This window comes from Eptatretus burgeri, chromosome 7, assembly GCF_056783735.1.
Source record: "Eptatretus burgeri isolate ZD-2024b chromosome 7, Ebu_testis_v1, whole genome shotgun sequence".
NCBI lineage: Eukaryota > Metazoa > Chordata > Myxini > Myxiniformes > Myxinidae > Eptatretus > Eptatretus burgeri.
The window spans coordinates 77,514,478-77,527,865 of NC_140967.1; the positions used below are offsets into that span (position 1 = coordinate 77,514,478).

A 13,388-nucleotide genomic window follows, 5' to 3' on the forward strand; every position below is an offset into this window, starting at 1 on the left:
AGGTGTATAATAAAATACCGGTGTATAATAAAATAAATACAGGTGTACAATAAAATACAGGTGTGTAATAAAATACAGGTGTATAATAAAATACCGGTGTATAATAAAATACCGGTGTATATTAAAATACCGGTTTATAATAAAATACAGGTGTATAATAAAATGCCGGTGTATAATAAGAAACAGGTGAAGAAAAGAATACCGGTGTATTATAAAATACCGGTGTATAATAAAATACCGGTGTATAATAAAATACCGGTGTGTAATAAAATTCAGGTGTGTATAATAAAATACAGGTGTATAAAATACAGGTGTGTAATAAAATGCAGGTGTGTAATAAAATGCAGGTGTATCATAAAATACCGGTGTATCATAAAATACCGGTGTATAATAAAATACAGGTGTATAATAAAATACCAGTGTATAATTAAATACAGGTGTATAATAAAATAAATACAGGTGTATAATAAAATACCAGTGTATAATTAAATACAGGTGTATAATAAAATAAATACAGGTGTATAATAAAATACCAGTGTATAATTAAATACAGGTGTATAATAAAATAAATACAGGTGTATAATAAAATACCAGTGTATAATAAAATACAGGTGTATAATAAAATACCGGTGTATTATAAAATAAATACAGGTGTATAATAAAATACCGGTGTACAATAAAATACAGGTGTGTAATAAAATACAGGTGTATAATAAAATACCGGTGTATAATAAAATAAATACAGGTGTATTATAAAATACGGTGTACAATAAAATACAGGTGTGTAATAAAATACAGGTGTGTAATAAAATACAGGTGTGTAATAAAATACCAGTGAAAAATAAAATACCAAGGAAGAATAAAATAAATACAGGTGTATAATAAAATACCAGTGTATAATAAAATAAATACAGGTGTATAATAAAATAAATACATGTGTATAATAAAATACCGGTGTTCAATAAAATACCGGTGTGTAATAAAATACCGGTGTATAATAAAATACAGGTGTACAATAAAATAAATACAGGTGTATAATAAAATACAGGTGTATCATAAAATACAGGTGTGTAATGAAATACAGGTGTATAATAAAATACAGGTGTATAATAAAATAAATACAGGTGTATAATAAAATAAATACAGGTGTGTTATAAAATACAGGTGTGTCATAAAATACAGGTGTGTCATAAAATACCGGTGTATAATAAAATACCGGGGTATAATAAAATAAATACAGGTGTATAATAAAAGACCAGTGTATAATAAAATAAATACAGGTGTATAATAAAATACCAGTATTCAATAAAATACAAGTGCACAATAAAATACCGGTGTGTAATAAAATACCGGTGTATAATAAAATACCGGTGTATAATAAAATACAGGTGTGTTATAAAATACAGGTGTATAATAAAATAAATACAGGTGTATAATAAAATAAATACAGGTGTGTCATAAAATACAGGTGTATAATAAAATACCGGTGTATCATAAAATACAAGTGTATCATAAAATACAAGTGTATCATAAAATACAGGTGTGTAATAAAATACAGGTGTGTAATAAAATACAGGTGTGTAATAAAATACTGGTGTATAATAAAATACAGATGTATAATAAAGTGCAGGTGTATAAAAAAGTACAGGTGTATAAAAAAGTACAGGTGTGTAATAAAATACAGGTGTGTAATAAATAAGGTGTGTAATAAAATGCAGGTGTGTAATAAAATACCGGTGTACAATAAAATACAGGTGTGTAATAAAATACCGGTGTATAATAAAATACCGGTGTATAATAAAATACCGGTGTATATTAAAATACCGGTGTATAATAAAATACAGGTGTGTAATAAAATACAGGTGTATAATAAAATACAGGTGTATAATAAAATGCCGGTGTATAATAAGAAACAGGTGAAGAAAAGAATACCGGTGTATAATAAAATACCGGTGTATAATAAAATACCGGTGTGTAATAAAATTCAGGTGTGTATAATAAAATACAGGTGTATAAAATACAGGTGTGTAATAAAATGCAGGTGTGTAATAAAATGCAGGTGTATCATAAAATACCGGTGTATCATAAAATACCGGTGTATAATAAAATAAATACAGGTGTATAATAAAATACCAGTGTACAATAAAATACAGGTGTGTAATAAAATACCGGTGTATAATAAAATACCCGTGTATATTAAAATACAGGTGTATAATAAAATACCGGTGTTTCATAAAATACAGGTGTAGAATAAAATACAGGTGTATAATAAAATACCGGTGTACAATAAAATACAGGTGTACAATAAAATACAGGTATAAAATACAGATGTGTAATAAAATACCGGTGTATAATAAAATACCAGTGTCTAATAAAATAAATACAGGTGTATAATAAACTACCGGTGTGCAATAAAATACCGGTGTATAATAAAATACCAGTGTCTAATAAAATAAATACAGGTGTGTAATAAAATACCGGTCTGTAATAAAATACAGGTGTATGATAAAATATAGGTGTATATTAAAATACAGGTGTATAATAAAATAAATACAGGTGTATAATAAAATACCAGTGTATAATAAAATACAGGTGTATAATAAAATACCGGTGTATTATAAAATAAATACAGGTGTATAATAAAATACCGGTGTACAATAAAATACAGGTGTGTAATAAAATACAGGTGTATAATAAAATACCGGTGTATAATAAAATAAATACAGGTGTATAATAAAATACGGTGTACAATAAAATACGGTGTACAATAAAATACAGGTGTACAATAAAATACAGGTGTGTAATAAAATACAGGTGTGTAATAAAATACAGGCGTGTAATAAAATACAGGTGTGTAATAAAATACCAGTGAAAAATAAAATACCAAGGAAGAATAAAATAAATATAGGTGTATAATAAAATACCAGTGTATAATAAAATAAATACAGGTGTATAATAAAATAAATACATGTGTATAATAAAATACCGGTGTTCAATAAAATACAAGTGCACAATATAATACCGGTGTGTAATAAAATACCGGTGTATAATAAAATACAGATGTACAATAAAATAAATACAGGTGTATAATAAAATACAGGTGTATAATAAAATACAGGTGTATAATAAAATACAGGTGTATAATAAAATAAATACAGGTGTATAATAAAATAAATACAGGTGTATAATAAAATAAATACAGGTGTATAATAAAATAAATACAGGTGTGTAATAAAATACAGGTGTGTCATAAAATACAGGTGTGTCATAAAATACAGGTGTGTCATAAAATACCGGTGTATAATAAAATACCGGGGTATAATAAAATAAATACAGGTGTATAATAAAATACCAGTGTATAATAAAATAAATACAGGTGTATAATAAAATACCAGTATTCAATAAAATACATGTGCACAATAAAATACCGGTGTGTAATAAAATACAGGTGTATAATAAAATACTGGTGTATAATAAAATACAGGTGTGTTATAAAATACAGGTGTATAATAAAATAAATACAGGTGTATAATAAAATAAATACAGGTGTGTCATAAAATACCGGTGTATCATAAAATACAAGTGTATCATAAAATACAGGTGTGTAATAAAATACCGGTGTATACTAAAATACAGGTGTGTAATAAAATACCGGTGTGCAATAAAATACCGGTGTACAATAAAATACAGGTGTGTAATAAAATACAGGTGTACAATAAAATACAGGTGTGTAATAAAATACTGGTGTATAATAAAATACAGATGTATAATAAAGTGCAGGTGTATAAAGAAGTACAGGTGTATAAAAAAGTACAGGTGTGTAATAAAGTACAGGTGTGTAATAAAATACAGGTGTGTAATAAATAAGGTGTGTAATAAAATGCAGGTGTGTAATAAAATACCGGTGTACAATAAAATACAGGTGTGCAATAAAATACAGGTGTGCAATAAAATACAGGTGTGTAATAAAATACCGGTGTATAATAAAATACCGGTGTATGATAAAATACCGGTGTATGATAAAATACTGGTGTATCATAAAATACAGGTGTATAATAAAATACAGGTAACTTGCCAGATTTAAGGTTTTTATGAACTTGAAGCCGAATTTTCACGAGTGAACGTTTATTCCAACTGTTCTTCAATCCACATAATAAATGGGTTCGCAGTAATTGTATTGAATATCATCTTTGCAATTTCTAGGCTTTTAAAATAGGTATGTTGTAGTGGTGTGGACATTAATAAGGCACTTCGATTGTGGGCACGATTTCACAGGTTGGTGGGATAAATAAAATAGCCACCTGCAGTGAGGTTCCTTGTATAAAACGAACTTCTAAATTATTAACTGCTTCGGATTCACTCAGAAATTCGTGCTGTGGATTTCGTGCGGTGTCGAACTCGTCACCGGTTTAATGAAGAGGAAATTAAAAGGAAGAAGAAGAAGAAGTTTTATAATGAAGACGAGAAAGGCCGATAAAACCGGAAGCAGAAGTTTATACTTGAAATCAAAAGGACGAGGAAGAACCGACGAATTGCATGAAGAAATAGGTGAAAATAAAAAGTAATAGTGATGGTAAATATGTAGAACCGAAGTGGAAGAAATAATGTAATGTTGGAAGAAGAAGAAGAAGAAGAAGAAGAGGCCATACTCTTGGCGTGGAAGACGAGTCGTTTTAATGTCTTGAGAAACTTTCTTGATTAAATTCTCGGAAACTCCACGCGATGTCTACTTCTGTTTTCTCCATGGTGAGGCCCACCTGCCCTTTTGTTAGTGTTGTTGCCGCCGTTTCTGTATTCGTTCATGTACTGTGTGCGTCGTTTGCTGCATGTGGCTCGAGGACGGTCATTCGGAGCAGAAAATGGAGTTTTATATTACGAGTGCATTGAAAAATAGCGGGATCTTTCACCGCGACGTAGTTCAATGATCGATTTATTTGTGTATGATTTGAATATCTTACCCTGTTGCGGCTGTACCGCTCCACTGTACTGTACCGCTCCACTGTACTGTACCGCTCCACTGTACTGTACCGCTCCACTGTACTGTACCGCTCCACTGGACTGCACCGCACCACTGTACCGCTCCACTGTACTGTACCGCTCCACTGTACTGTACCGCTCCACTGTACTGTACCGCTCCACTGTACTGTACCGCTCCACTGGACTGCACCGCACCACTGTACCGCTTCACTGCTCCACTCCACTGCTCCACTCCACTGCGCCGCTCCACTGTACTGCTCCACTGTACCACTCCACTGCTCCGCACCACTGTACCGCACTACACTGTACCACTCCACTGTTCCGCTCCACTGCACTGCACCACTGCTCCGCTCCCTTGTACCGCACCACTGCTGCGCTCCACTGTTCCGCTCCACTGTTCCGCTCCACTGTTCCGCTCCACTGTTCCGCTCCACTGTTCCGCTTCACTGGTCCGCTCCACTGTACCGCACCACTCGTCCGCTCCACTGCACCGCACCACTGCACCGCACTACTGCACCGCACCACTGCACCGCACCACTGCTCCGCACCACTGCTCCGCTCCCTTGTACCGCACCACTGCTGCGCACCACTGCTGCGCTCCACTGTTCCGCTCTACTGTTCCGCTCCACTGGTCCGCACCACTCGTCCGCTCCACTGCACCGCACCACTGCACCGCACCACTGCACCGCACCACTGCACCGCACCACTGCTCCGCTCCCTTGTACCGCTCCACTGCTGCGCTCCACTGCTGCGCTCCACTGCTGCGCTCCACTGCTGCGCTCCACTGCTGCGCTCCACTGCTGCGCTCCACTGCTGCGCTCCACTGCTGCGCTCCACTGCTGCGCTCCACTGCTGCGCTCCACTGCTGCGCTCCACTGCTGCGCTCCACTGCTGCGCTCCACTGCTCCGCTCCACTGTTCCGCTCCACTGTTCCGCTCCACTGTTCCGCTCCACTGTTCCGCTCCACTGTTCCGCTCCACTGTTCCGCTCCACTGTTCCGCTCCACTGTTCCGCTCCACTGTTCCGCTCCACTGGTCCGCTCCACTGGTCCGCTCCACTGTACCACACCACTCGTCTGCACCGCACCACTGCACCGCACCACCGCACCGCACCACCGCTCCGCACCACTGCTCCGCACCACTGCTCCGCACCACTGCTCCGCACCACTGCTCCGCACCACTGTACCACATCACTGCTCCGCTCCACTGCTCCGCTCCACTGCACCGCTCCACTGTACCACACCGCTGTTCTGCGCCGCATCACTGCACTGCGCCGCATAACTGCACTGCGCCGCATCACCGCACCGCTCCATTGTACCGCTCCACTGTATATTTAACCTCCGCCGTCGAAGATCGGAGGTTACTGTTTTCACCCCTTTCTGTTTGTTTGTTTGTTACTTACGAAATCTAAAGATTTCGTAAGTATATTGATCACTTCCGTTTCTGTTTGTTTGTTTGTTTGTTTGTTTGTAGGCACGATAACTCGAGAACGGAAGAAGCTACCAATGTCAAATTACACCACGTGATTCAGGAGGGTGATGGCTCGCACTGATTAGATTTTGGTCAAAGGTCAAGGTCATTGTGAGGTCAAACATAATTCCGTAAATTCATGTGGAGAAATGGAGTATTTTTGCTTCGCTTGACGTTACGAGTTCGTTTTAACTTCAATTTTAATTTTGTCTTCGGTTTTTGCGATCGCTTTGGACGCTTAAAACTCGGTTGTCGAAATTCTGGTAAAAATCGGATGTTTTGGAGACGTTTTAAGATTGTATAAAAAATATTTCACTCGACGCGTCACGGGTCGTCACGTGATGCAGTGCGCTCGAGCAGACGAGTCGTTGAGTCACGTGAAGGTTTTCCGTGTGCGCTGACGGTGTTTTCGATAAAGATGGTGTTTAAAAGTCATTTTTTATCCCCATAAAGGTTATATTATCGTCGCATGCCTGACTCGCTGAGCCGTCGGATTATGTAAAGATTGTTGGTGGATGGCCGAATATTACGGTTTTGTGACTTTGATAAAATAATTGCGTGGAGAAATGGAGATTTTTGCTTCGGTCGACGTTACGATTTTTGATGGTTTGGTACAGAATCATTGTAGAAACTTCTGGTTTGCGTCGCTACCTTCTCAAGATACAGCTTTTATTAGACAAGGTCAGAGGTCAAGTTGACGATTTCGTAAGTACCAGTCTTTGACTGCTTGTTTGTTTGTGAACAGTATTACGGAAAAACTCCTCGACGGATTTCGACGAAACTTCGTGGGGGGGGGGGGTTAGGTATGGTCCAAGGATCATGCCATTAAATTTTGGACTTGGTTCCCCCCCCCCAAAAAAAAATTGTTAAGAGAAATTTTTTTTTTGCATTTCTACATGTTTTAAGTGATTTCCAACCACCCCCCCCAAAAGAAATTGTGAGGGAAAAAAAATTTTTACAACTTTTTTTTCAACAAAATTTCGATTTCCTTTTTTTGCATTTCTACATGTTTTAAGTGATTTCCACCCCCCCCCCCCCCCCAAAAAAAAAAATGGAGAAAAGAACAATAACTCTGTCAGCACTGTTGACATCATATTTAATGAATAAGATATAAGGTTCACTTGAGTGACCCAGCAGTATTGGCGGCGGAGGTTTTGCACTCTCCCGAGTGCTCCCCCTCTATTTTGTTCTGTGTTCGATGTTTTTTTTCGTATTGTGGACTGAATTTTAATAATCAGTGCATTACTCGTGCCTATTATCCGTCATCCCTTTACCTAATTTGAAGTACATTCTTTTCAACATTCCAAATGCAATCATGTGTAGTGGTCATTCTTAACGACAACCTACAAGCCAGTGCACTTGGGAATAATTTAGGTCTGTCTCCTGTTTATCACAGTAAGTGCTCCATCATGGCAGTATTTTTGGACAGAAGCAGAGAATACCTTGTGATCTCTGCCCTGTTTTTAACCTCAAACGGGGCGTCAGCCTGTCCGAAGACTCCACTCAAAAATGCCTGGACTAATTTTTCATCTGCGGCATATGCATGCAATAACATCTGGGCATGAGGCACATCAAATGATTTTAGGATTTCAGCCAAACCTCATGGGACACAATTTTATTTTCAAATTTTAGCACTAAAAAAAAATAGGACCACACGTGCTGAGGCTCACCTGGATCAAGAGCAACAGTCACGGAGAATTTAGCAAATATCTAGTTGGGGGGGGGGGTTAAACCTCCCCCCCCATATACCCGCTTTGTGAGCGCAGATTTTTATGCGGTCAATACACCTTCGTTAGGCATCAAATATGAATGTTGTGGTCAAGTTTCATAATAATCATGTGTTTGGTTCAAGTGATTAATGACTGAAGGGTTTACAGACTGATTGACTCGCTCGCTCACCGACGGATGTTGCTTGATCGCATAAGCTCACCCGACTAAAGTCCAGGTGAGGGAATATTACAGCGTTGTATTGTATATGCTTTCAAAACCATTCGTTATTTATTTCTACATACATTACCATATTCATTAGACCACGACCAACACACAACTTTGAATTATTTATATTGTCTCGGACCCGGTGTCACGGGGGAACCATGAGGGAGGGGCTGTCTCAGGTTCCTATCTCGACTCACCGGGAATCGCAGGCCGTCACACACAAATAACTTTATGTCGCAGTGGGTCGCTAACCTCCTTACTGGGGGTCGTGCCCTCGGTACGTACTTGCTTTATTCGGACTACCTACCAGATCAGGTGCTGCGGAGTACCTACCGGCTATGTAACAGATTCTTGGGGAATAATATCCTTGCTAAGCTAAGGTGCGGGCCATGCTGGACCAATTGAGGAAAAGTCAAGAATGGGCTGAGAACATTTCTAAACACCACATTTATTTAAACCAAGATGTGTGTAAAGTTATGTGGCTCAGTAAATGGATTTATTGCAAACGTACAGCAGGGAAAGCAAGGCATTTGTGGGGTGCTGCAAAAGGCAAACAATAGTACAAAAGAACACAGTGCAGAGTTATCCCAACAGTTCTTACACACTCTTAACTTTCTTCACAACAGGTGCCATCACACACACACACACACACACAGACACACACACACGAGAAAAATTAGAGATAGCCTAGAGAAAAAGAAGTACTTGAGGATTAACGACCTCTCCTGGTGCGGCTGGTAGACCAGCGCAGCCCAGAACGCTTAGGAAAAGGGCGAAAAACTGAGGGTGTCTCGGGTGTGGGAGCGTGAGGTGCAAGTGTAATGCAACGTGGGGGGTGCGGCGTAGTGCAAGAGGAAAAGGTGCGTAGTTCAAGAGGAAAAGGGTCTTGCCCTGAAAAGATCAGTTGTTCGGGTTTTGCCCACGTTGATTGCTCTTTTTTGCGTCCACAGTGGACAAGAGATAGAAGGTAGAATAAAGATGCGTGAGAAGAAAGACCCTATCCTATTCGTGTGTCGATGTAATCTAATGAGCGTCGATTGGAATGGAGCAGCCTCGGCTCGTAGCAGCAATGCGTGACCCCACGCTTGGTCACGCGGGGTTGCGGAGCCCCTCACGCTGTGCCGACGCTTGTTCTCCTTACACCGCCTGTCTCCCCGGAGAGGTCCAATGTCTGGCGAGTGCTGCTCTGGCTCGTCCTCTCCCTGTTCCCGATGATCTGCCAACTCCGAACTGCCCTCTGATCTCCAACAACGAACTGCTGTTTTTATGAGCCCTGGATGAGGGGAGGAACCAACAATTGGATCAAATGGGGCTGTTAGTGAAATCACACTTTCCCATTGGTCCGCTGCAGTCGTAGCCATGCCCCGCCAGGCCCCGAACACCAAAAATGGCTGTCACTCGCCGACCTGGTCAGGCGTTGGAGCTCTGACTTTATCATAGGGCCATGGTTTTTGGAAGCGCTCTCCGGCCTGGAATGTGTGCTGGCTTCCATTCAAACGTGGGATTTTAGGGAAATCCCTGCACCACCTGTAGGTCCTTAAGCAAGCTACAGCGCACATTTGTACTTTGAGTTAAACCCCGAAATAACCCGACCGACGTCTCCTCCGTGTCCTTCGAGGTTATGGTGAGAATTTGATGACCATGGGGCAGTTGTGGCGGTTGAAGAGTAGTGCGAATTTGTTGTGACATTTGCGAACCGCTATCGACATTGGGTGCTTGGCAAGTGGCTTAAGCACTCATGCAATCACTCCAATTCAATGGTTGAAAAGGAACAGTTGGCCATGCTGATGCTGCTTACCATAACGGATCCCTCTAACTTTAAAGCCAGTCTTTACCATGCACGCAGCAGTTAATGAAATAAAATGAATTCATTCAAAATAATGACTTCATCCACAAAAAATTGCTGCTAAATGCAGAACAACCTTAGAGACGTCGCAAAGTTCAATCGCCCATGAAATAAACATTCTTCTGAATAAAATCCACTGTTTTGCCTGCTCGTCTGTGCATGTGTCGTGTGGTACATCGGTCGGTGCAAACGTTATAACTATTTTTTTTTTAAACGTCCGTTTTTTACCGTATTTGTTTTGATTCCCTGGAGAGCACCTCGTGAAACCTCCGAAAATATAGATACAGATCTGGCAGACACTATGGATAGGCAGTTCCTCTGGGGGGACAGGGTGTGAGGTCCAGCAGTGAATGCATGAAATCGTATATCTCAATGAAGCTGTTTCATTTTGTTACGTTCTTAAATTTTTTTGTTTACTCAATAAAATTCTTCAAACAGAAAAAGATAAGTTTAATGCTTTGGAAATTTCACATTTTCTTGTGTATGTCTGGAGAAGGAGGAAACATAGCCTTGCTTGCTTCAAGTAAATATGTATATCAGTTTAGTTATGACTCGTTATTTCTTTAAATTATCAGATTTCACAACAGATTTCGACACTTATTTAGTCCGGACGATATCCGATCCTCAAAACCGAAATAATATTTCGATGATTTACTTTAGTCCGTGAGAGTAGATCAAGGAAAATCCTATCGTATAATGCATGAAATCGCTGCAAGCTCCTAATTTGAAAACTAAAGTAATTACAAAAGCGATGTACACAACGATTCATAGCTGTCATGAACAGGTATTCGATAATATGAGTGATGAAGGTGAAAAAAAAACTTTATCTTGAGAAAAATCGTTGTGGCCTTTTCCAAGTCAAGGCATGGTTGAGTTTGTGGCTTGGCTTTGAAGCCACATGGTGGCTTCAGACCCCTGCGAGGTTACCCAGGAAACGCCTTTAGACCCCAACCCCTCCCCCCACCTTTAGACCCCCCACCTTTAGAGCGAGGTGGCCGATGATTGCCTGATGAAGGATATAATTAAATGAGGCCATTAATTATCGTAAATAGGGGTGTTTTAATTAACCCAAACACTCAATTTTCAGTCATGCACTTCCATGGAGTTCCCTTAGTATGCATGCAACGTTTCAAGCTGCTAGGTTTTATGGTTTTGGAGTTATGGAGGACTGACGCCACACACTCACACACTCACACACTCACACACTCACACACTCACACACACAGACTTTTATTAGTATAGATATGACTTTCAGCTCACAAGTACTACCTGCATTCCACATCAAATTATTTATTACAGCACGGCGACATCGCACTGTTATATATAATTGGCTATTCTGTCCTGTGTCTTCTGTCACACTTATTGCCGGGTGGATTGTGGGCGGAGATTGCCGGGTGGATTGTGGGCGGAGATTGCCGGGTGGATTGTGGGCGGAGATTGCCGGGCGGATTGTGGGCGGAGATTGCCGGGCGGATTGTGGGCGGAGATTGCCGGGCGGATTGTGGGCGGAGATTGCCGGGCGGATTGTGGGCGGAGATTGCCGGGCGGATTGTGGGCGGAGATTGCCGGGCGGATTGTGGGCGGAGATTGCCGGGCGGATTGTGGGCGGAGATTGCCGGGCGGATTGTGGGCGGAGATTGCCGGGCGGATTGTGGGCGGAGATTGCCGGGCGGATTGTGGGCGGAGATTGCCGGGCGGATTGTGGGCGGAGATTGCCGGGCGGATTGTGGGCGGAGATTGCCGGGCGGATTGTGGGCGGAGATTGCCGGGCGGATTGTGGGCGGAGATTGCCGGGCGGATTGTGGGCGGAGATTGCCGGGCGGATTGTGGGCGGAGATTGCCGGGCGGATTGTGGGCGGAGATTGCCGGGCGGATTGTGGGCGGAGATTGCCGGGCGGATTGTGGGCGGAGATTGCCGGGCGGATTGTGGGCGGAGATTGCCGGGCGGATTGTGGGCGGAGATTGCCGGGCGGATTGTGGGCGGAGATTTCCGGGTGGATTGTGGGCGGAGATTGCTGGGTGGATTGTGGGCGGAGATTGCTGGATGAATTGTGGGCGGGGTTAATGCGGAAGAGCAACGTTTTTTTTTTTGTGCTGAATGGTTTTCTGTGTGACGCCGGAAGTTGATTTTCTGAGCAGGAAGTGATAATCTTCCTGTTCCGTTAGTTGTTGACGTGCAGCGTTGTAACTTTCATTCTTCATTGTTTTTTATTTTTTATTTTATTTTTTATTTTTTTGCGCGTACGTTTTTTTTTTATAGCGTGGTGACATCGCGCTGTTATATAATTATAGCGCGGCGACATCGCGCTGTTATATAATTGGCTATTCTGTCCTTTGTCTTCTGTCACACTTATGGCCACGTACGTCTCTTTGATCTGTGGGCTATAAATAGAAATTTGTCCAAGTCACAACTCTTCCCATCATGCATGCTAATTCACCGTGTCTACATTTAAATTTTATAACTGCAAAATTGTTTCATCATTCTTAACCTAGACTTTTACTGCCCCCAGCCATGCGATATCGAAGTATTCGCTTCTTGTTTATCTCCACTTTGCCTATGTTCATGAGCAACACACAACTTAAAACTAGAGGGGGAGCACTCGGTAGAGTGCAAAACCTCCGCCGCCAATACTGCTTGGTCGCTTAAGTGAACCTGATATCCTATTAATTGTAGGTCAAAACGGATCAGACTCTACTGAACCACGATTGAATAAACTAAACTAGATCGACGTGCATGTAGAAATGCCCAAAAAAAAAATCGAAATTTTTTTTTTTAAAAGGTGCAAAATTTTTTTTTTTTCTCTAACAAAATTTTTTTTTGTTGGAAATCACTTAAAACATGTAGAAATGCAAAAAAAAAATTCAAATATTTTCCCAAAATGGCCGCCATAACGGCGGGTCCTTGGGTCCAAAATCTAATGGCATGGTCCTTGGACCATACCTAATTCCCCCACCAAGTTTCGTCGAAATCCGTCCAGGAGTTTTTCCGTAATACTGTTCACAAACAAACAAACAAACAGACAGGGGTGAAAACAGTAACCTGCGTCCATCTTCGATGGCGGAGGTTAACTAGAAGGGCACTCAGTAGAGTGTATACCTCTACCACGAAATGCCTGATCCAAGAGAACATATCTCTTCTGGCCCCTTCTCTCAATACTGAA

At 40.8% G+C, this 13,388-nt stretch overlaps 1 protein-coding gene across 2 annotated transcripts in view; it reads left to right on the forward strand.

The window, feature by feature from the left end:
• The first annotated feature begins 4,536 nt into the window (after positions 1–4,536).
• DDX28 (DEAD-box helicase 28) overlaps positions 4,537–13,388 on the forward strand; it is a 53,197-nt gene continuing 44,345 nt past the window's right edge. The window contains exon 1 of one of the 2 annotated variants that reach the window (XM_085889126.1): positions 4,537–4,746. In XM_085889126.1, the coding sequence (XP_085745252.1) occupies positions 4,723–4,746 (24 nt within the window). In that variant the 5' untranslated portion in view covers positions 4,537–4,722. The remainder of the gene's footprint in view (positions 4,747–13,388) is intronic. The other variant, XM_085889127.1, reaches the window with a different exon arrangement.